Here is a 23,429-nt window from a genome sequence, read left to right as displayed (position 1 = left end):
AAACAATCGCTCCTGGTGATAGTTAGTTAAAATGTCATGTTATATTATGTTGCAAGCAATCTCTTGGCAGCTGCAATTTAAAAGGTGTCATTTAAGCATCTGACCTGTGTTTTAAAATGTCAAAGCAACAATTAAACCATCCCATAATGCTTTTATGAAAGGGAAATAATGTTTTACAGATTTTAAGATTAGCATTACTCACTTGTAAACATCAACATCAACCAAGATGCAAATTGTTTATTTTGTTGAATTAAAAAAAGGAGATATGTTGTATTGATAGGCATAAGCTAAATTGTCTCTGCTTGTTTTCCCAAGAACAGCACAGATGAACCCATTTGAATATAATATTACCCAGGCATAATCAGGTTGCCAAAGTGAAAACAATGACAGATTCTAACAGTTACCCCCTGGATAACATGGCTTATTGTTGCTTTCCTAGTAGATTTCTCTCTCATGTTGAATGAAAAATAATTTTCTCTGACATCAATAAGTAGGAGTGTTATATTTTTGTGTCTTTGCTTTACAGTTACATTTACATTTAAGTGAAATCTGATTACTTATTCTCATCTTTTTGTGTTGTCTAATCAGATAAATACTGGATTTAGTTTATATTCTCGGTTTTATAAGTCAGAAAACAATCTGTTTTAATAAGTAACATTTATTAGCTGCTTATTACAAGTTAGATATTGTGCTAAGTGCTTTGCACACACTATTTTATGTATCCTTACAACACTAATGTGAAATAGATACTGTTAATTTATGCATATTCTACATTATTCAGTTGAGTCGTACAAGTTAAAGTAAATTATCTGTCACAGCACTGGAACATGGAAAAGCTGGATCACTATTTCAGGGCTTTTTGACTCTAGCATATGTCTTAACCCTTGAAATATAGGGCAAGATATATCATTGCACCCATGGAAAATATGGATAAGAAACATGTCAAAAAAATGAGCTCTGCTTCATTCTGACCCTGATAGTTTTAATAAGTGAGTTGATTTTTTCTTCTTTAAATGGGATGTATAACAGAGAAGGAATAAGCTGAGGTAATAAAGGATAAATGGGAAAGGAGTGGCAACAGTGGGCAATTGAAAATTATGCATATAAATTCTGTATGAATTTTTATTTCAGCTATTATGTTTTTTTGAAACCTTATATACCCATGATAAAATATAAGGACACACTTACTTTTCTAAACCACATCGTACAAAAATTATTTATATTTCACTGTACAGCTTTAAATATTTTGTCATATTTTTTCTTTGAAATATAAATTTAAAAAAATATGAGAGCCTGGTCTCTAAAAATCGGGGGCGAGGGCGGGGTGAACCAAGGCAGCTTGACCCTTGAGATCAAAGTTTCCTTAAAAGTGGGAGTTGAATTCAACTGTCTGTCCTCCTGCCAGAAGAAAGAAGAAAGCTTTTAACATACATTTGTCCCCAGTGTTTGTGGGAATGGGGTATTTTAGTATGCAGTGATTTTCCAGGAAATTTTTCATCCAGTTCCTTGTCTTTGAACTGTAACTTAAGGCATCCCATTCTGGAGTTCATTCATTAGGTGTAAGAGGAGACTCTATCTGTAAAAACAAATGAAAGAAAGACAAAAAACTTAATTAAATAGCTCTTTAAACTAAATAATATCCTACTTTCTGCCATTGTTCTGGAAAATGAAATTTTAGCGGGAACAATTTCAATGAACGTTCATTGCTTTGGCCTGTTTTCCACAATATTTCTCTTGGTCTAAGATTATTCTACGGAGTGTAAAGCCCAGTTGAATAAACTCTAGAAAAACTGGAATCATTTACATAAGACTTGGGAAACATCTTTATTTATACAGAAGACTCTTTCTTAAATTTGTGCCTCACAATTTGCTTTTGCATATGGGATAACATATCTGCAATCCTAGATTCAGAGCTTACCTTGTTTCTCCTGGGGCATCACCTGTGATTATATAACAAGGAAGAAGAACAGTAAATTTACTTTTTTATATAGAGTATAGTTCAACATTTACGAGTCTAGTTACTCTGATCACCTTATCTTTTCCAATCATATTCATTATCTTTATTCTCTGACTCAAAGCTCTGTGTTGAGAACAATTTTCATCTTATTAAAATGCAATTCACAGAGTACCTGGCTGATCCAGGCAGTAGAGCATGCAACTCTTAATCTCAGGGTCATGAGTTTAAGCCCCATGTTGGACATGGAGCCTACTAAAAACATGAAATTTTAAAGTTAATGATCAAGTGTACATTTAGTATATTCACTACCTCTAGTTGCAAAGTATTTTTTTTTAATTTTTATTTATTTATGATAGTCACAGAGAGAGAGAGAGAGAGAGAGAGAGAGAGAAAGAGAGAGGCGCAGAGACATAGGCAGAGGGAGAAGCAGGCTCCATGCACCAGGAGCCCGATATGGGATTCGATCCCGGGTCTCCAGGATAGCGCCCTGGGCCAAAGGCAGGCACTAAACCACTGCACCACCCAGGGATCCCGCAAAGTATTTGTGTCATCCCAAAAAGAAACCTTATGCCCTGTCACTCCCAGTTAATACCCATTCTCCTCTTTCTCCTGGCAATCACCAGTTTGCTCTTGGACTCTACAGATTTGCCTATGTAAATATTTCATGTAAGTGTGACCAAACAATATGTGAAAGTTTTGTGTCTGACTTTTTTTTTTTGTGTGTGTGTCTGACTTTTTTGACTTGATATAATGTTATAGAGGTTCATACATATTGTTGGATCTTAGTACTTCATTCCTTTTTCTTGCTAAATAGTATTCCATTGTACATATGTACCACAGTTTGTCTATCCTTATATCCATTGGTGGAAATTTGGGTTGGTTTCACCTTTTGGCTATTGAGAATAATGCTATTATCAACGTGTGTACCTGTATTTTTTGAGTTCTATTTTTCCATGGTTAGGGGTATATAACTAGGAATAGAAAGAAAAAAGAATCATAGTTTTTTTTTTTTTTTTTAATCATATGTTTTTTGAGGAAAAGCCAAACTATTTTGCATAGCACTGGAACCATCTCACATTTCCAACAGCAATATACATGTATTCTAGTTACTCCACATTCTCCCCAACACATGTTACTATTTTTTTTTTTTTTAATGATAGTCATCCAAGAGATGTGAAGTCATCTCATTTGGCTTTTATTTGCATTTCCATAATGTTAGTGATGTTGAGCATCTTCTCATGTGCTTATTGGCCATTTGTATATCTTCTTTGAAGAAACATCTATTTAAGTCCTTTGCTAATGTTTTAATTGGGTTGTTGGTTTCACTGTTGTTGAGTTGTACAAGTTCTATATTCTGGATATAATCTCCTGCCAGATATATGGTTTTCACATACTTTCTGCTATTCTGTAGATTGTCTTCACTTTTTTGATAGCGACCTTTGATGCACAAATTTCTTAATTTGGATGGAGTACAGTTTATTTTGCTGTTGTTGCTCATACTTTTAGTATCATATCTAAGAATCCATTGCTAAATCCAAGTCCTAAGGATTTACCAGTATGTTTTTTTAAAGAGAGTTATAGTTTTGCCATATCTGTTTTAGATCATTGATTGAATTTGGGTTAATTTTGTTATATGCTGTGAGGTAAGGAATCCAACTCCAGTTTTCTTTTTTAAAGATTTTATTTATTTATTCATGAGACACACAGAGAGAAAGGCAGAAACACAGGCAGAGGGAGAAGCAGGCTTCACGCAGGAAGTCCCACGTGGGACTCGATCCCGGGTCTCCAGGATTAGGCCCTGGGCTGAAGGCGGCGCTAAACCACTGAGCCACCCAGGCTGCCCACCAACTCCAGTTTTTATATAACTTAGGTTTCTATTACCATCATTTGTTGAAAAGACTATTTCCATTTTATGGTTTTTCAACCTTGTTGATTATCATGGATCACATATACTATGGATTTATTTAAGGATATGTAATTTTCATATATTGCTCTATGTATCTATCCTTGTGCCAGCATCACACTATTTTGGTTACTGTAGCTTTGTGTAAGTTTTGAAATGAGAAAGTATGAATGATCAAACTTTTTAAAATATTGTTTTACTATTTAGAGCGCCTTGCAATTCCATATGAATTCAAAGATCAGCTTTTTAATTTTTGCAAAAATAGGCAGTTGGGGTTTTGATAATGGTTGCATTGAATATGTGGAATCACTTTGGGTAATATTGCTGTCTTAAAAGTATTAGTCTTCCAAGTGATAAACACAAATTGTCCTTCTATTTATTTATGTCTATGATTTATTTCAGTAATACTGGAATTTCTTTTCAGTTTTAAACATACAAGTCTTAAAAAAAATAAAAAAAAATAAACATACAAGTCTTTAATTCTTGGTGAAACTTATTCTAAGTATTTTATTCTTTTGGTTGTTACAATAAAGATAATTGTTTTTTTTTCAGTATCCCTTATTTTTGGATTGTTCAATACTGTTGTATATAAATACAACAAATTGTCAAGTGTAGGTTGTATATCCTTTAAACTGTACTGAATTCACTTATTAGGTCTAGTAGTTATTGAAGATTCTTTGGGCTTTTCTATGAATATAGTTTTATTTATTCCTTTCTAAATTCACTTCCTTTTATTTCTTTATCTTACCTAATTATTCTGGCTAGCTTCTAGTATCGTGTTGAATAGCAGTGGTGAAAATGAGATCCTTTTCTCATTTCTGATCATAGCAGTAAAGCTTTCAGTTTTTCACCATGGACTATTGTCTTAGTGTTCTTAATAGATGACCTATTGAGCAGGTTGAGAAAGTTTCCTTCTATTCCTGGATTATTTTTAAAAGAATGCTTTTATAAGTAAAGAGTGATGGATTTTGCTAAATGCATTTTATCATCAATTGGGATGAATATGTGTTTCTCTTTCTCTCTTTTCTATTAATGTGTTGTTATTTTGGTTGATTTTCTTTTGTTGAGCTACACTTACTATTTCTAGGGTAATTCTCTGTCCTTAATGGTGCATAATCCTTTTGATATGCTGACAGATTTGACTAATTAACTAAAAACAACCAAGAAAACATTCTGCCATTCTCTGCTAGTATTGCATTGAGTATTTTTGCACTTATATTTATAAGGAATATTGATAAGTGGTCTTTTCTTGTGTTATCTTTATCTAGATTTAGATCAGGATAATTCTAACTTTATAGAATGAATCAACAAGTGTTCCCTCTTTTTTTGGTCTTTGGAAGAGTTTGAGAAGCATTAGTGTTAATTTTTTTAATGTTTTGTAGAATTCACAAGCAAAGCCATATGCTCCTGTATATTTCTTTATTGGAAAGTTTTTCATTACTAATTTAATTTCTTTTTTTTAATTAAATTTTGTTACCTGTTATAAATCTATGCAGAGTTTCTCTTTCCTATTAGGTCTGTCTGGTAGTTTGTGTGTTTCTAGAAATATGCCCATTTTATCTAGGTTATCTAATTTGTTGGCATACAGTTGTTGATTGTATTTTATAGCAATCCTTTTCATTTCTGTAAAATTTGTGGTAATGTTCTCAGTTCTGTATCTGATTTATTACTTGCATGTTCTTTTTTTTATTCTTAGCTAAAGGTTTGTCAATTTTGTTTATCCTTTTAAATAAACAACTTTTGATTTTGTTGAATCTCTCCATTCTTTTGCTCTTTTTTCCTACTTTATAGATAAAGCTAAGTTACTGATTTCATTTCTTTCTTTTTTAATGGAGATGTTAATAGCTATTAAAAATCCTTTAAGTAATGCTTTCATTGCATCCCATAAGTTTTCATATGCTGCCTTCTCATTTTCATTTGCTCCAATGTATTTCCAAATTTCCCTTGTGATGTCTTCCTTGAAATATTTCCTCTTAATAGTGTGTTGTTTAATTTCCTTATATAGATTAATTGTCTAGTTTTCTGTTGCTTATTTCTACCTCCATTCCAGGGTATTCAGAGAAGACACTTTGAATGATTGGTATTTTCAACTTATTGAGACCTTTTCTGTGGATTAAGATATGTTGTATCTTGGAGAGTATTTCATGTACTTGAAAAGAATGTATTCTACTGTGTTTGGGTGGAATGTTTTATATATAAAATATATACACACATGTGTATATGTGTGTGTGTGTATGGGTATGTATATATCTGTCTACATATACATATATAAAATGTCTCCTTATTAATAGCATTGTTCAAGTCCTATATTTTTTTATTAATCTTCAGTCTAAATGTATCATACATCTGGAAAGTGAGCAATTGAAGTCTCCAAATACTTTCAAAGACCTATTTCTTCATTTGCATTGATGTTGGATTCATAGAATTTGTGATTCTGTTGTTTGGTGCAGGTAAAACTATTCTTGCTATATCTTTTGGGGACAATGATTTTCAATACATAATATCTTTATTTGCCTCATAACAATTTTTAACTTATTTTTTTTCTTAGATTATAATATAGTCACCTCTGTTCTCTTTTCGTTACTATTTCTATGGAATATATTTATCCATCTGTTCACCCTCAACTGATTTGTATCTTTGGATCTAAAATGAATATATCTTTTAAAAAAATATAAAATCCATTCTGCCATTCTCTGTCTTTTTGTATAGAGAGTTTAATGTAGGATGCCTGGGTGGCTCAGCAGCTGAGCATCTGCCTTTGGCTCCGGGCATGATCCTGGGGTCCTGGGATCAAGTCCTACATTTGGTTCCCTGTGAGGAGCCTGTTTATCTCTCTGCCTATGTCTGCCTTTCTCTATCTGTGTCTCTCGTGAATAAATAAAATCTTTAAAAAAAGAAAAAGTTTAGCTTTACATTTACATTTAAAGTAATTTACATTTAAAGTAATTATAATAAAGGATTTACTTCTAACATTTTGCCATTTATCTTCTTTTTATTTTTTTATTTTTATTTAAAAAAATTTTTTTTTAAATTTTTATTTATTTATGATAGTCACAGAGAGAGAGAGAGAGAGGCAGAGACACAGGCAGAGGGAGAAGCAGGCTCCATGCACCGGGAGCCCGACGTGGGATTCGATCCCGGGTCTCCAGGATCGCGCCCTGGGCCAAAGGCAGGCGCCAAACCGCTGCGCCACCCAGGGATCCCTGCCATTTATCTTCTATATGTATCTTTTCTGTTTCTCAAGGTCCTCTGATACTGCTTTCTTTTGTCTTTAATTGATTTTTGTAGTTTACTTTTTTTTTCTATTTGTGTGTGTATATGTGTTAGATTTTCTTATGATTACTGTATTACTATTAACATCCTAAATTTACATCAACTTATTTTGTATGTGTTTTTTAGGGAGAGCGGAAGGGCAGAGAGAGGGAATCCTCAAGCAGACTCCCTACTAAGTGCAGAGCCTGACATGGGGATCAATCTCATAGCTTTGAGATCATGACCTGAGCCAAAATCAAGAGTCAGATACTTAACTGACTGAGCGACCCAGGCTCCTCTATAACAACCTAATTTGAACTGATGCCAGTGCAACTTCAATGCCTTTTATGTAATCTTGCCCTTCCTTATATTAGTTTTGTTGCAAATTATATCTTCTATATTATGCACACCCTTTAATAGAGATTTTTAATTATTTCTTTATGCATTTATCTTTTAAATCATATAAGAAATATACAGAGGAATCCCAAACCAAATATATAATAATACTGGCTTTTCTTTTTACCTATATAGTTATTTTTACTAGAGTTCTTAATTTTATTTCACTTGATTTTAAGTTACTGCTGTCATTTTACTTTATCACAAAGAACACCCTTTAACGTTTGCCAGAGGTCAGACTTACTTGTAACAAAGCTTCTCTACTTTTGTTAATCTTGGAATGTTTTAGTTTCTCCTTCAATTTTGAAGGATGGTTTTGCTGAATATAGAATTTTTGGTTGACAGCTTTTTTCTTTCAGCACTTTTATAATGCCATTCATCTTCTTCTGGCTTCATAGTTTTTTATAAGAAATCTGCTGTTAAACCTATTGAAGATTCCCTAACTCTAGGTTGATTGTCTCTTGTTGCTTTCAAGATTGTATATTTGTCCTTAGCTTGTGGCAATTTGATTACAATGTTTCTCAGCCTGGTTTTCTCTGTGTTTATCCTTCTTGGATATTTTTGAGCTTCTTGACCTGTAAATGCATGTCTTTTGTCAAGTATTGCAGGTGTTTGGCCAGTAGTTCTTCAAATATTTTTTTTCCTGTCCTTTCTTTTCTTTTACTTTGGAACTTCCTTTGCTCATACGTTAATATGCTTAATGATATTAAACATGTCTCTTAGGTTTTGTTTTTCTTTCTATTTTCCTCTTTTTGTTCCCCAAGGCAGGTGATTTCAGTTAACCTAAATTCTAATTCATTAGTTTTTTTTCTTCTGCCTCTTCAAATCTACTATTTGGACCTTCTAGTGAATTTTATTTCCCATTGTAGTACATTTTAGCTCTAGAACATATGTAGATTTTTTAGTCTATCTCTGAGTACCTGGGTAGCTCAGTGGTTGAGCATTAGCCTTCGGCTCAGATCGTGATCCCAGGGTCCTGGGAACGAGTCCTGCATCAGGCTCCCCAGAGGGAGCCTGCTTCTCATTCTGCCTGTGTCTCTGCCTCTCTTTCTGTGTGTGTCTCTTGTGAATAAATATATAAAATCTTTTAAAATAATCTATCTCTTTAATGTTATTCTTTGCTGTTCTCATGGTTTCCTTAAACTCTTTGTCCGTGATTTCCTTTAGTTCTGTGAGTATATTTAAGACAGTTGATTTAAAGTCTTTGTCTAATAAGTAACGTGCCTGTGCTTCCTCAATGGCAGTTTCTGTTAATCTCTTCTGTCAGTAGACCATAATGTCTTGATTCTTTCCATGCTTTAAATTTTGTATTGAAAACTGTACATTTTGAATGCAGCAATATGGATCACTTGCTATTGGATTCTTCTTCCTCTTTAGAGCATGTTTTTTATTGTTTGCTGTAAGCTAAAGTTGTTTCTGTTGTTGTTTGGTTGACTTTTCTCATATATCTTGAAACATAATTTTTTGTCAAGTGTCGTCTCTGAAGTTTCTTTTCCTTTAGCTTGTATTCAGTTAGTGTTTTTGCAAAGAATTCCTTGAATGTTAGGAGCCAACAAACACTCCCATTTTTTTTTGCAGATGAGTTCTGTGCTGAGGCACTTGTTTACCACTTAGCCAGGGAATTGGCAACCCTGCCCTAGCCTTCGCTTCCTGTTTTCACTAAGCCTGAAGTTCAGCTGGAAGTGAAAACTTAGGGTCTTCTCAGTTCTTTTCTGAACATGCAACCTGGTCTGGGCATGCATGTGGTTTTCTGAATTTCCCGGTATATATGAAGGCACTTTGGATGCCTAATTTCTCAAAGAAAAGCTCTCCTCAGCTTTTCATCTCAAGCTTAAGTGCTCTATTTTATGCCTTACTATACCTTTATTTCCCAAGTGGCTGTTTCATTTGCCTTGCAATGTTTTTCAGAATATCTACTGATTTTCTTTGCAGAGTATTCTGGGTCAGGTGTTAAGAAAAATAAGTGCCTCATGACAGTCCTTTGGTAGCTCCAGATAGGAAAGAGAAGGCAAACACAAGTTTTTTTGAGATAAAGTCGATTCTGCTTCCTCCAGAGCCCAGTGACCAGGGTCCCATTCTTTAAATGTAGGCTGTTGACTTGAAGATCACCACAGATCAGGGAGGGGATTGGAGTAATGGCAAATAAAAGTGGCACAAAGCTTTTCTACTGTTTTTAAGTTACGTTTTTCTTGAGTCAGTGTTTGCTAGATTGTTGTAAACCTTTGACTGGTTTCCAGAGTTCTGATGAATTTTATTCTGACAGTTTTGCTTGCTTTTTGATGTTTCTGTGGAGAAACAGTCTCTTGGAGCTGCCTATGCCTCCATGTTCATTGATATTACTCTGATATCTGACAAACTTTTCTGCTGTAATTTGCATGTGCATTGGCCTCTGTCTGTGATTAACATGAATTCTTTATTATATTTGAAACCTCAAGCATAGGATTTATGTCTTTACCATCTACACAATTCCCTAGGCTTATAATACCATGCATAATATTTTATAATCAGTTCATACTGGGTTTCCAGTAAAATCTGACCAGTGACAGATTTATCCAATTATTCACTCTTGAATTAAAAAGTAGAGAATGTAACAGAAGTATTTTGTGAAAGTTCATGAGAATGAATATAATAATAATCGAGTATGGTCATTAAATCTGATGAAACAAATCTGATGAAATAAATGATGATGTTGTCAAAAATAAAATCCACATGTATAGAGACCTAGAATATTATTTACTATAAATTTAGCAGTTTGAAATATAAAAATAATAAAATACACAATGATGTATATACAGTAGAGCTTAGTGTAGGATATTCTAACAGATTTTTGAGAACCCCAAAAATAGTTTTTGGGCATATCAGTTGTATCTGTCCTCATTTACTGGATTAGAAATTAAAATATAATTTCCAAGACTTTTTCTAAAATGTTTCTTAATCACTTAAAATGACAATATTAAAACTATATGTGTAAATATACATAACATGTAATAAAATAGTGTTATTTTCAAAAGAAAAATGAAGTACAAACAACATTATTTTATATATTGTTTGCAAATCTATTTAATGTCTAGATAAATAGAGGATATCAGAACTCTCATATGTGCTCCTGTGTTAATTCTTTTGCAGTAGGTTGTTTTGGTTGATATATCTGAAAGAATCATAGTCTCATAATTTTATGTAGTTAGAAATGGAAGATGTGTTTTGATGTTTTTTCATGTAATTGTCCTTCCTTAATCCTCCTTATAAACTTAGCAAGTGATTTATTCTCAAGCTAGTTGCCATGTGGAATCTGAAAATATGTCAGTGAATTATCAGTACTTTGCTACATTAAAACCAACAGGTCCACCTTTTTAAAAAGATCTCTTACCTATGTGTGATTCTGTAATATTGTGCCTTGGCCATTTGCAAAATATTGGTTCACTGCATTATGCTAATTTTCTAATTGTTGGTGGACTTTATTGTACAACATAAAAACAAAACAAAAACATAGTTAACATCACTGATGGTACACTACTTAAAAGTCTCACTAGGGATCCCTGGGTGGCGCAGCGGTTTGGCGCCTGCCTTTGGCCCAGGGCGTGATCCTGGAGACCCGGGATCGAATCCCACATCGGGCTCCTGGTGCATGGAGCCTGCTTCTCCCTCTGCCTATGTCTCTGCCTCTCTCCCTCTCTCTGTGTGTGACTATCATAAATAAATAAAAATTAAAAAAAAAAGTCTCACTAGATGAGTTTGCGGGGGCTGGGGGGCACCTGGTTGGCTCATTCGGTAGAACATGTGACTCTTAATTTCAGGATTGTGAGTTCAAGCCCCATGTTTGGTGTAGAGACTGCTTAAAAATAAAATGTTAAAAAAAGTTTTCAATAGTTGTTCAAGAGCTATACACTGCAAACCTGGGCTTTAGAATAATAAGGGTAGGAAACAAAAATTTGCTCAGGGTAACGTAATTGAAACAAATGGTATACCGGAGGGAGGAACTTAAACAAAGTTGTAGAAGAACTCAAAGGCTCAAAGTAGAACCAGAGCACTTTAAGGTTAAAAAAAAATAAGAAAAAAGACATAACTACAAAGTGTGCCTGCATGTGTCTGCATCATCGCATAATTTTCTCACAATGTGAAAAGCCTTTGTGCATGTACAGTTCTCATATTTAACTTTTCTACTCAAATTCAGGAGATGTTAATTTAAAAAGGTCTCAAAAAGAGGTTTCAGAATGATTAGCATTTTGAATAATCGACTAATTTGACTAATTAAACCTATGAGTAAATCCTAAAGCTCTTGATTTATTTATTCAAGAGATGACAAGTTTGAGGTAGAACTTAATAACTCCTTCAGAACCTGAAAATACATTCTTTATTTGATGAGCACTTAGAATCTGCTGAAAACCAGGAGAAGGTTGTACAAAATACAACAGAAACCAGGGGGATTTTAGAGATGCAAGCTACTTCATAGGCCATCATGTGTGTATGTGTGTGTATGTGCATGCCAGTGTGTGTGCATAGTATTTCCAATATAATTTTATATGGAGAAGCCAAAAATATATTAAAGCAGAGCTGTTCTGACTGTGGAGTTCTGACCACATAACCCTGGTCCTTCCTCTTCTGATTTCTGTCCTGAGAGAGCTTATAGGAGTTTCTAGAAGATAGCTGGCAATGGTGTAATTTGGTCCAGGCTTTTCTCTCTACAAGAGAAAACTGGTACCTAAGTAGACTAAGTGATAGTGTCATGGGCATATATGCTAGTTAAGGGTTGAACTAGCACTTGCATATGACCTTCTAGCTCCAATGACTATTACTCAGCATTATTGGTTATCCTTCTTTGAGGATAGAGAATGGGAGAATAGGTCCATAATTGTGTCTGTGTGTGGGGGGAGGGAGGACCTTAGAGAAGATGAAAGTATCATTGGAGGTAAATTTCATGTAATCCATATTTCATTATTTCATAGTCGATGTAAAATTCCTAAAAACTCTCCCCATGTATGGTGAAAAAGGGGCAGTATGGGAAAGGGGAAGAAGGAGGCACATAAATAAATACAGAATAACTATTTTTGCCAGATGTCCTGTTCAATTCTATTTAGTATAGACACAGCTTTGGTCATATTTTCGTAGCTTTTCACATAGCTTATTTTTAATATGCATTTTTTATAATTAAAATATGGCTTTCAGTGTGAAAGCTATTTGAGAAATACACTTAAGAAGGAACAAATGTTCAGTGGAAGATAATCTGATTTAGGGAATACATTCAATTAGAAGAGTATATATTAGACTTTATAAGATATTGGGTTAATCTCAATCAAGAGTAGTTCTAAAAAAAAATAAATAAAAAAAAATAAAAAAATAAAAAGAGTAGTTCTAGGTGAAAGAAGTGATGAGGAATTAACTGACCTCTTTGTTCAAGAAACTTAGATATTGCCACAAGATATTGGAGTAAGAAAAGGCAAAGAAAGAGATACAGAAGTAAATTCCCAGCATTCCAGAAGGAACAAAGGTAGTTTTCTGGGACTATAAAACAGATGTTATGTGATGCACTAATTCTTTTTGTGCTTTTGCATGAATGGCTGAATGGTTGTTCACAGCAATACTAAGTGACAAGCTGCTTGAAGTTTCCTTCATTGAAAAGAATAAAAAATTATTATTTGTTGATTCATGTTTTTGACCTTATGGATTCAACATAGTCAATTGTCCTTCCAAAAAGAGACTTTTGAATGAATTTTACATTTTACCCTTTTTTTTCATTAATTATAAGAAGAAACTCAATACTGAGCTTCTGGTAGGGTAAATCTGAGAATGTACATATTGAAACATCTTGACTTAAGGAAACAACTATGAAAGAGGAGGAAAGTCCAGAAGAATAAAAAAAAAAAAACTTTTCTTTGTGGTTCTGAAATTATAAAATTTAAGGCTACTTCATATTGACATATATTTTAGTGTTTTAATCAAAATGATGATAATGACTAACTTTAAGTGAACCAAATGTTTTGCCTAATGATTTCCATATATTTGCTCATTTATTTTAAAAAAGGAATAGGGGGGGCACCTGGGTGGCTCAGTCAATTAAGCATCCAACTCTTGATTTCAGCTCAGATCATGATCTCAGGGTTGTGAGATCAAGCTCTACAACCAGCTCCACACAGTCGGGGTGGAGTCTGCTTGAGATTATTTTTCCTTTCCCTCTCATACTCATGCTTACTCATGCTTTCTCTAAATCAATCAACCACACCTTTATAAAAATGTCCACCTCCATAGTCATTATTCTTCACTAAATATTGGGTAACATGTATCTAGTTATTTTGCAACTAAATATGAGATACCTCTCTGACGTGTGTATATATGTGAGTGCATATCCATGCGTGAAATTCTAAAAACCTGTAATAACTAATAGTTGCTGATAAAAGCCTAGGTATTTGTTAAGCAAAGGGTCCTTATGATTATAGTTATAATAATGAAGAGCATCACAAAAATCTAATGAGATGTACAATATGACAAACATCATAAGAGGATAGGGGAAAAGAGTAGTTGGGGGTTGGGTAAAATAGGTAAAGAGGAGTGGGAGAAATAGGCCGCTAGTTATGGTATGAAAAAGTCCTAGGAATAAAAAGCACAGCATAAGGAATACAGTCAATGATACTGTTATAGGGATGTAAAGGGACAGATGGTAGCTACACTTGCTGTGAACATAGCATAATACATAAGCCTGTCAAGTCACTAAGTTATACATCTGAAACTTATGTAACATTGTAGGTCAACTATATTAAAAAAAAAAGAATTGGAAACAGAGTAATCATTCATTAAATAGTTACAAAATACAGAATCTTAGCTAAAACATTCAGCTTTGGCAATATGAATTCAGTGCTACAACTGACATTAAATAATTCATTCCATGTTCTTTTTTCTGCTCTAGTCTGTCTTTTAAGATCATAGACTGTTACTGGTATTTGCGTGCTTTCTTCCAAAAATCCAATCTTGCTTTTAAATGGCCTTTTGAAATAAGTTGACTGCATAATCTTAGAAGAAAAAAGAAAATGCTTTAGTATTGAACCGAAGAAAAACTAATTTATGACTTTCAGTTCTTGGTTTCTCTTTATAGAAACTAATTGTGTTACTTTGTATCTAGTTTACTCTTGACATCACAGGTTCAGAAATATTTCTTTTAATTTAAATCCTATTTGAAATAATTTCCTGTTAACACACTAATAAGAAATATCTAATCAGGTACTTAGAATTTCCCGCAAGAAGTACAAAACTGTTTCCCCTTTCTGTTCATGTGATTCTCTTTTCTCTTCCAATAGCCACCATACCACCACCTCCATTTCCAACTGCAATGTTTAAATCTCTAATTTTACAGATTGTTCTCATTTTCTACATTTAGTGTCACTGTAGACTACTCTTGTAGCACATTTCCATTTTAAACATTGGTGAGTTTTTAAAATTCATTGAAATGATAACACCCCTGCCACCCCTTTTTGTATAATAGTCATGGATAAATTCCAGACCTATGCAAAATATTTGTTGTTTGTGTATTTCCTAACCAGTCAACAGACCATAAAGTTTTTATTATCTAACAGCTGAAGCATTAGTTCCCTTCTTATTTTCCATCATTTTTCCCCATCCTTTTCTTTCACTGGAATGCTGAAACACTTACAACAGACCAAATGTCAATATTTATGTCATTTGAGATCAGATACACAATCCCAAATTCTCTTTGTTAATTTATCACCTAGGAAATGAATAAAGATTTGTTAATTACCAGTTAAAGAATTTTATAGTTCATAATGTAAATTTTAAGAATGAAAGCACATATTATTGGAACAGGGGGGAAAATCACAAGATTTCTATATCTATTTTTTTATTTTTTAAATTGCTTTTTATTCATTTTATCTTATTTTAGAGAGGGAGAGAAGGGCCAAAACCAAGATTGGGGGTGTAACCAACTGAGCTTCCTGGATGGGCACTCCAAGAGAGGTTGGATATTAAGTCTAAGTATTATTTTGCTATATTAGGGAATAGGTAGTGTTTCAGAATTTCCTCTTATGAAGATTTATAATAAATGCACTTTACTAAGGGGGTCATCTCTAAAAATTATTCACATTCTGTTACCAATTCTCTTTGATATACCTTTTTTGTGTTCAATGTAAATTATTTGGGATGAATGAATGGTGTCCGTGATTCTTTATTGTCAAGTAAAGCCTTCATGTTAAAATACAGAGAAAATTGTTTAAAATGTATCAAATAAGATTTCTCCAGATTAAAAATAAAAGATTTGGGCAGCCTGGGTGGCTCAGCGGTTTAGCATCGCCTTCAGCCCAGGGCCTGATCCTGGAGACCCAGGATCGAGTCCCACATCAGGCTCCTGCATGGAGCCTGCTTCTCTCTCTCTGCCTGTGTCTCTGCCTTTCTGTGTGTGTGTGTCTCATGAATAAATAAATAAAATATTTAAAAAAAATAAAAGATTTCTCCAGATGATTCTAATATAAATTAAGTTTCTATGTAATTAGGTTCTAAAGTATGTTATAAATGTTTGCTGATGGGATGTGATGGGGAATGCTCCTGAAGTGGTGACATGAAATAGCACCCAACAGTGAGCAGAGGTTTAATTTGGAATTTTGCTGACATGTTGCAGGTAATTTTCTTGTAGAAAACATACAAACAGCTCTACTTCTTAGTGAGTGCTGTGACATCACTCTGAAAAAAGAAAAGGGCAATGGCAATGGTATTTTTTTGGTCAAATTGGACCAGAAAGAAATGCTAATAAGGTCTGGAGAGGGTATGCTGAATAGCCAAATTTCAATTTGGGAAAGGGATCTTGTGGCTAAAAGAGAGTAAGAATATTCTTAAAATGATGTTTATAGAATTGTACATTGTTTTTCATTGATGTAATTGGTATAGTCTTAAAGAAGATGACGAGAGAAAACTTATTTTGAGAGACAGAAGAGCTTAATAATTCAGAGAGGTAGAGGTTCCAGCCTCAGTCTTGCCTGTTACTATCCACCTAATCTTTGTCACATTTAACCTTGCTGGGGCTTTTTCCCCTGTGGAGTGAAAATACTAGTACCCAATATGGTTTGGAAGGCATTTTTTTTTTGGAAGGCATTTTTGAAAATGGAAGATTAATTGCAAAGAATAAGCACCCCCAAAAGATTATGAAGAGATTTGAAGAGACAGGAGATAGAGGCTGGAAGCCAACTTGGGAGGGTATTAAATGAGAAGCTTATTTATTCATTCTATGTAGGCAGAAGTCTTTATTCCAGGACCGAAAAATTCAGGAGACCTCAGGGATAGTGCCCAGCGGCTAAGGTAAATTTAAAGAAAGGAATGAAAAAAAAATAAATGGAAAAAGGAAAGAAGAAAGGAATGAAATATATAGCTCATTCTCTCAGTAATGATTGAAACCAGAGAAATCAGAGTCACACACATACACACATGTCTGATTATTGCTTGAAAGGAAGATTAACTACAATAATTTGAATTACTTTGATGAGTTGACTTTAAAATCAATTCCAGGTACAATTGTATTAAAAGAAAAAGTCTTTTTTTTTAAATAAGTTACTACAAGTCACAGGAAAAGTTAAAATATATTTAATATAAATATTAAAATAATTAGCGATCAGTATGATACAAATTGAAAAAAAAACAATAGATTGTGTCATTTTTTTCATCAACACAGATATAAACATTTAAGTAAATATTTTTGCATATTAATCTAAGAGTATACAATAATAATAATGCACCTGACCAATTGGGCTTGGTTATAAAGATAGAAGTTGACCAGAAATAGGAAGTCTCATTTATATACTTTTTATATTAGTTCATTAAAGGAGGAAAAATATGTTCACATGAGAGAATCTGGAATTGCATTATGATATAGTAATAATTTCAAATAAAAATTCTGACATAGTAAAAAAATATTGCTTACAAATGATAGACATTCCTTACCAAAATTCTAGAAAAAATATCTTATCGTATAATGAAATATTAAAGATGGTGCCATTGTAAAAGAAAAGGATAGGTGTGTCATTACCACCGCTATTTTTCAACATTGTTTTTGACATCCAACATAATGGAATAATTCACTAAGATGAACTAAATGCTTTTTAACAAATGATGCTGGAGCAATTGGGAATCTAGTAGAATAAAACTTAAGTAAGATATGAATCTCAAACTAATCTTTAAACCACATATAAAAAGTACTTCAAAATGCCTCAAAATGTAAATTATAAAACTAGGATCCTGTTAGAAAAACACATAGAAAATCTTCAGGATCTTCTAATAGGTGAAGGATTCTTCGCTTTGACAGCAAAAGTATGATTTGTAAAAGGAAAAATTGATAAACTGGACCACAATGATTTAAAAAACTTTTTCTCTGGAAACATCCCTTTGAAAAGACAAGATGGAGACTATGAGGGAAATATTCTCCTATTAGTTATTAGGGAAATGTAAATTATAACCACAATGGTATATCAGGACATTGATATCAGAATAGCTAAATTAAAACACACACACACACACACACACACACCAAATTGTGGCAAGAATGCAGAGAAACGTGATCATTTATATATTGCTCTTGAAAATGCAAAATGATAGAACTACTCCAGAAAAAGCTCTGACATTTTCTTGCAAAACTAAACATATACTTACCATATGACTCAGCAGTTGCACACTTTGGCATTTATCCCAAGGGAAGAATAATTTATGTTCAAACAAAGCCTGTCAATAATGCTTATAGAAGCAATAGTCATAATAACTTAAAACTACAAAGGACAACACAGATATAGTTCAACAAATAAAAGGTGTAAAAAACTGGTGCATTCATGCCCTGTAATATTACCCAACACTAAAAAAGAAACAGAGTATCGATATACTCAACAACTTAGGTGGATCTCAGAGAGATGTTGAGTGAAAAATGCCCATTTCCAAAGGTTGCATATTGTATTATCCTTTTTACATAGTGTTCTTGAAATAACAAAATAACAGAGATGGAAAGTAGATTAATGTTTTCTAGTAATTGCAGAGGGAGGCTATTATAAAAGTTCCTATCACCAGGATAGAACTCTTCTCTACCTTGACTGTTGCTGGTCATATATGATAAAATTGCATAGAACCAAACATACTCCCATACACATGCACAAATGAGTACCTGTAAAATTAAAATCTAAATAACTCTGAGTGTATAAATATTAATTCCTTTTTGTGATATTGATTATGCAAGGTGTTGCATGTACTTAAGAGAAACTGGATGAAATATGTAAAGGATTTTCTCTCTTTTCACAACTGCATATGAAACTGCAAATAACTTAAACATATATATGTAATATTTAATATTGAAATAAGAATGAGAAATATTCTGTTCAAGGTAATGATAAACTGTATACAAGAAGGATTAAATCTAATAGGAAAAGTAAGGGCTCTATATGAAAAATAAAAGATGTGATATAATAAATGTACATAAAATGTGACTGGTATAAATAGTTCTGAATGAAAAGCTTCAATATTACAAAATGGTTAAAGTTTTCAAATTTGCTGTGCATATGTAGTACAATTTTAATAAGATTCTCCATTTGGTAGGTTGAAATATGATTTTAATGCCTATATAAAGGAAGATATGTTTGTAATATTTGAAATATCATTTGAATTTGAAATATTTGAAAATAAGATTATTTGGTATGTGTACTTGCCTTATAAGGTACTTTTTATATTAACATCTATATCTATATTTGTATTATAAAAGATGTAGTAATAAAATATGTGTAAGCATCTGTATCATAAAAGATACAGTAGATAAAATATGTGGAAATTACTTAGAAACAAAAAGAATATAAAAAAAATAGGTGTGTGTATATATATGTGTATATATATATATATATATATATATATATATATATGGTTTCTTTTTTTAAGATTTTATTCATTTATTTGAGAGAGAGCACAGGGGGAGGAGCAGAGGGATGGGGGGAATAATCTCAAGCAGACTCAGTCCTGAATGCGGAGCCTGTTGTAGGGATCAGTCTTGTGACCCTGAAATCATGACCTGAAGTGAATTCCAAAGTAGGGTACTTAACTGACTGCGCCACTCAGGTGCCCTGGTTTAGACAAATGTATGATGACTTGTATCCACCATTATAGATCATACAGTGTGGTTTTACTGCTCTAGACATCCTCTGCACTCCACCCATCCGTTCTTCCTCGCCCTCCCCCACCCTGTCCACAATCCCTGGCAACCACTGATATGTTTAGAGTCTTCATAGTTTGCCTTTTTCAGAATATGACATAATTGGAATCACATGATGTATAGATTTTTCAAATTGTCTTCTTTTACCTAGTAACAGGCATTTGAGTTTCCTCTATTTTTCATCCTTGATAGTTCTTTTTTTTTTCTAAATATTTTATTTATTTATTCATGAGAGACACAGAGCGAGAGAGAGAGAGAGAGAGAGAGAGAGAGAGAGGCAGAGACACAGGCAGAGGGAGAAGCAGGCTCCATTCAGGGAGCCTGACGTAGGACTTGATCCCAGGTCTCCAGGATCAGGCCCTGGACCAAAGGTGGCACTAAACTGTTGAGCCACCCGGGCTGCCCTGATAGTTTATTTTTTATCACTACATGATAGTCCATCATCTGGATATATCACAGTTTTTTTATTGATTCACCTCCTGAGGGACATGTTGGTTTTTTCCAAGTTTTGACAGTTATGAATAAAGCTGCTATAAATGTTCATATATGTGGATATAGGTTTTCAACTCATTTGGGTAAATGCCACAAAGCCCAAATGCTGGATTTTATATTTAGTATTATGATTAACTACTTAACTGTCTTCCAAAGTTGCTATAGCACTTTGCATTCACTCCAGCAATGGATGAGAGTTGGTCATTTTATTTATAACTGAGAACTTCTCTGATGCCTTTTGCAAGATACTTCTCTTCCTTTCTTTGAACTTCTACAATACTCTGAATCTTCATTCTGACATTTGGCATATTCTTTCTTGCTTTGCAAGTGTGAAACCCTCAGGATAGATCATAGATAGGCCTCCAGCAACTTTTACAATATTTCATTTAAAATTTTGAAAACTAAAGGTCCAGTATTTGTTGAATGAATAAAGAAAGTTCATATTCTGATGTGTCAGACTATCAAATGGAGCATTTTGTTTTGAAAATCTATATATAATCACAATGTCCAATACTAGCCTTGGGATCATAGAGTTCTTATTATCGCCATTAGTAAAAAATTTTCCAGGTGTTTCTTAGCAGTTATTTTGTGTGTTAAATATGTGGTTGATTCATGTGAAAGGAAATTGCATTTGAAATTATTGATTCTTTACCCCAGCTTTTTGGCTGGAAGAAACAAAGCTCCCACTGCAATAAGTGCTGAACTTTTAAAAAACAATATCTAATGAGGTTAGTATATATCTTTGACATTTTATTTCCAACCAAAGTGAAGGTCAGCACTGAGAGGTAACAAAGATGATTTTATACAGTAAATAAAAAGTGCCATTGAAAAGAAAATGAAATACTTCTAATATTCTATAGCCTCTTGTATCAAAAGCATGTTTGTTATACCTGATTTTGGTACCTAACCATAGTATCTTCCACTTCCTAGATTCTTGAGTTTAAAAGGAGAGTGCAACTAATTTTTATGTCAGGGACATATATAAATGTGTGCTTTTCATTAATATTCTGGATTTGTATTATTTGAATTCTTATACTTCACTCCTAAATCTATTTAGTATTTGTTTGGTGGTAATTGTTTGCTGGAACTTCGTATTCACTCTGCTTATTTGGTGAACTTACTTCTGAGTTGGGAAGTTTTCTTCATTATTTATATCAGGATCTTCAACTCTCTTTAGTGTTTATAACAAAAATACAAATTTAGCATTAGAAGAGTATGTCAAAGTTATTTTAGAAAGTAATGGACTAGATTATGGTTAATCTCTGAAAAATGCGTGGTACAATGCAGAACAGGAACTCTTCAACTGCTTTTATATTACATATTGCTCCATAGCAAGGGGTTGCTCTATTAAATTTGTGCTAGATGAAGACAATTATAGTATTTCAAATAACTTAATACCTTGAAAAAATTCATGAAGCAAAAAGCTTCAAATGTCAAAGACCATATGAAGATAACTGTATTGTTTTCTAGTTAACATAACTTTGAAAGAAAACATTCCAAATTTTATAACTCATTAGTTTTAAAAACTAACATGAGATAAGTGCCTAATCTCAGATTTATTTTATTTTAGATGAACTTACAAATTCATCAGAAACTAGATTGTCTTTAGAAGACCTCTTCAGGAGAGATTTTGTGCTTCATGACCCTGATGCTCGATGGATCAATGGTATGTGCATGAATTTGTATGTGCTATATTTATTTTGAGTTCCATGTAATTAAAATTAAAGCAAATAATGATATTCATTAGTTAGTATTTTAATTGACATTGTGCTTCAACAATTACATGTAGCAATACACTATTTAATCAGAAATTAATATCTTGGCTCTTGTGAGATAAAACTAATTCCTAAGATAGATCATCAAATTATTCTCCAAGTATTAGACACACTGTTCTATCTCTGCTATTCTTCACGATCACGAATTATGTGGCTTTAAGCATGGGTTAAATCTTAACATTTTTCTGGATAATTCTTCTTGCTGTGGAAGTATAGATTTTGGGAGCCTATATAAGCAAGTGCTTCAAATTAGGCAATCAGATGCGTTTTCTTTTCTCTTTTTGGCTTTTCTTTTTAAGCTTCAGTGCTACAAAGTGGGAAGAATCTTTACAAAGTTGAAATACTTGGATGTGGCATGGAAATATACTGCACTTTGTCCTTTTCTGGCTTGGCAAAAACATTGCCTCCTTTCCCTCGGGTTATTTCTGATTTTATTATCAAAAGTTCTAAAAAAGCATTTAGATTAAAAAAGAAACAACCAAAAATAAAAACCATTGAATATCTTCATGGACTGTGGTTTGTCTTAATGTGAGGTAATAGGGGACATTACTGCAAAATCTAGTCATGAGAAATATGTTGGTAAAAAGGAAGTCATGTATCCATTCCTTGAATATTCCAAATTGCCTGACCATACTAATCACTGTTGTTAGATAGCTGTTAATCTTTGCCCTTCACTTTATTTAGACATAATAACTTTGCTTGTTTGCAAGGCATGGAGTCAATTATTTGTATGACAGATAAAAAGAGCTTTGGCTTTTTATCTAATAAAGATCATCTCACATATAGTCCGTTCTTTCTTCTCTAATATTCTAATTAAGGGCATTTATGCCTGCAAATTAAATGATAATTTGTGGAAGCTATAAAAAGAATGTAACTTAGTTTGTGAGGGCAGAGGCCAAATCATACTTGTTTACCTAGCACTGATACAGTTCCTTGAGATCAGCAGGCACTCAAGATTTGAATAAATGAATGAATGCATTTAATTGAAGTCCAGTGTTATTATTTTTAGATAAACTCAAGTTACAGTTAAAATTGGCTGAAAGATGAGTGTGTATCATGGTGATGGTACATGATGGTATTATAGATAGAGAAAACAAGATAGCATTTTATTAAATCATTTGTATATTTATATTTTGAATTGTTCATAAATTTGAGACTTGCCATACTGTTGCTTTGCACTATGATTACTTTAGATGTACAGTATGTTTAGTTCAAATGAGCGCTATGGCTAAGGAAGGCTAAGAAAAACTTATATAATTACCAGATATTGCATGGACCTGTCACAAATCTTTCTCCTGCTTTTAATTTTAAAATCATTTTTGTACGTCCTAGTATTTCTATTTTGTATCAAAGGTGACATAAAAATTGTGGAAGAAACTCAGGGTCATTAGATTTGAACTGCTCAGGAACATTCTGTTTTATTTAGCATGATTTTGGCCAAACAGCAGAAACTAATGTAGTCTTTGACTTTGGAAAGCAACAAAAAAA

General features: G+C 33.1%; 1 protein-coding gene across 5 annotated transcripts in view; it reads left to right on the top strand.

Annotated features, from left to right (window-relative positions):
- Window positions 1–23,429, top strand: part of DPP10 (dipeptidyl peptidase like 10) — a 1,276,525-nt gene that overhangs the window by 823,359 nt on the left and 429,737 nt on the right. For all 5 annotated transcript variants that reach the window (XM_038564992.1, XM_038564993.1, XM_038564994.1 and 2 more), the window contains one exon: window positions 21,737–21,832. In XM_038564992.1, the coding sequence (XP_038420920.1) occupies window positions 21,737–21,832 (96 nt within the window). The remainder of the gene's footprint in view (window positions 1–21,736; window positions 21,833–23,429) is intronic.

Source organism: Canis lupus, chromosome 19 (assembly GCF_011100685.1).
Source record: "Canis lupus familiaris isolate Mischka breed German Shepherd chromosome 19, alternate assembly UU_Cfam_GSD_1.0, whole genome shotgun sequence".
NCBI lineage: Eukaryota > Metazoa > Chordata > Mammalia > Carnivora > Canidae > Canis > Canis lupus.
The sequence above is the reverse complement of the archived record's forward strand: the minus strand, read 5'-3'. Positions and strand labels throughout refer to the sequence as shown.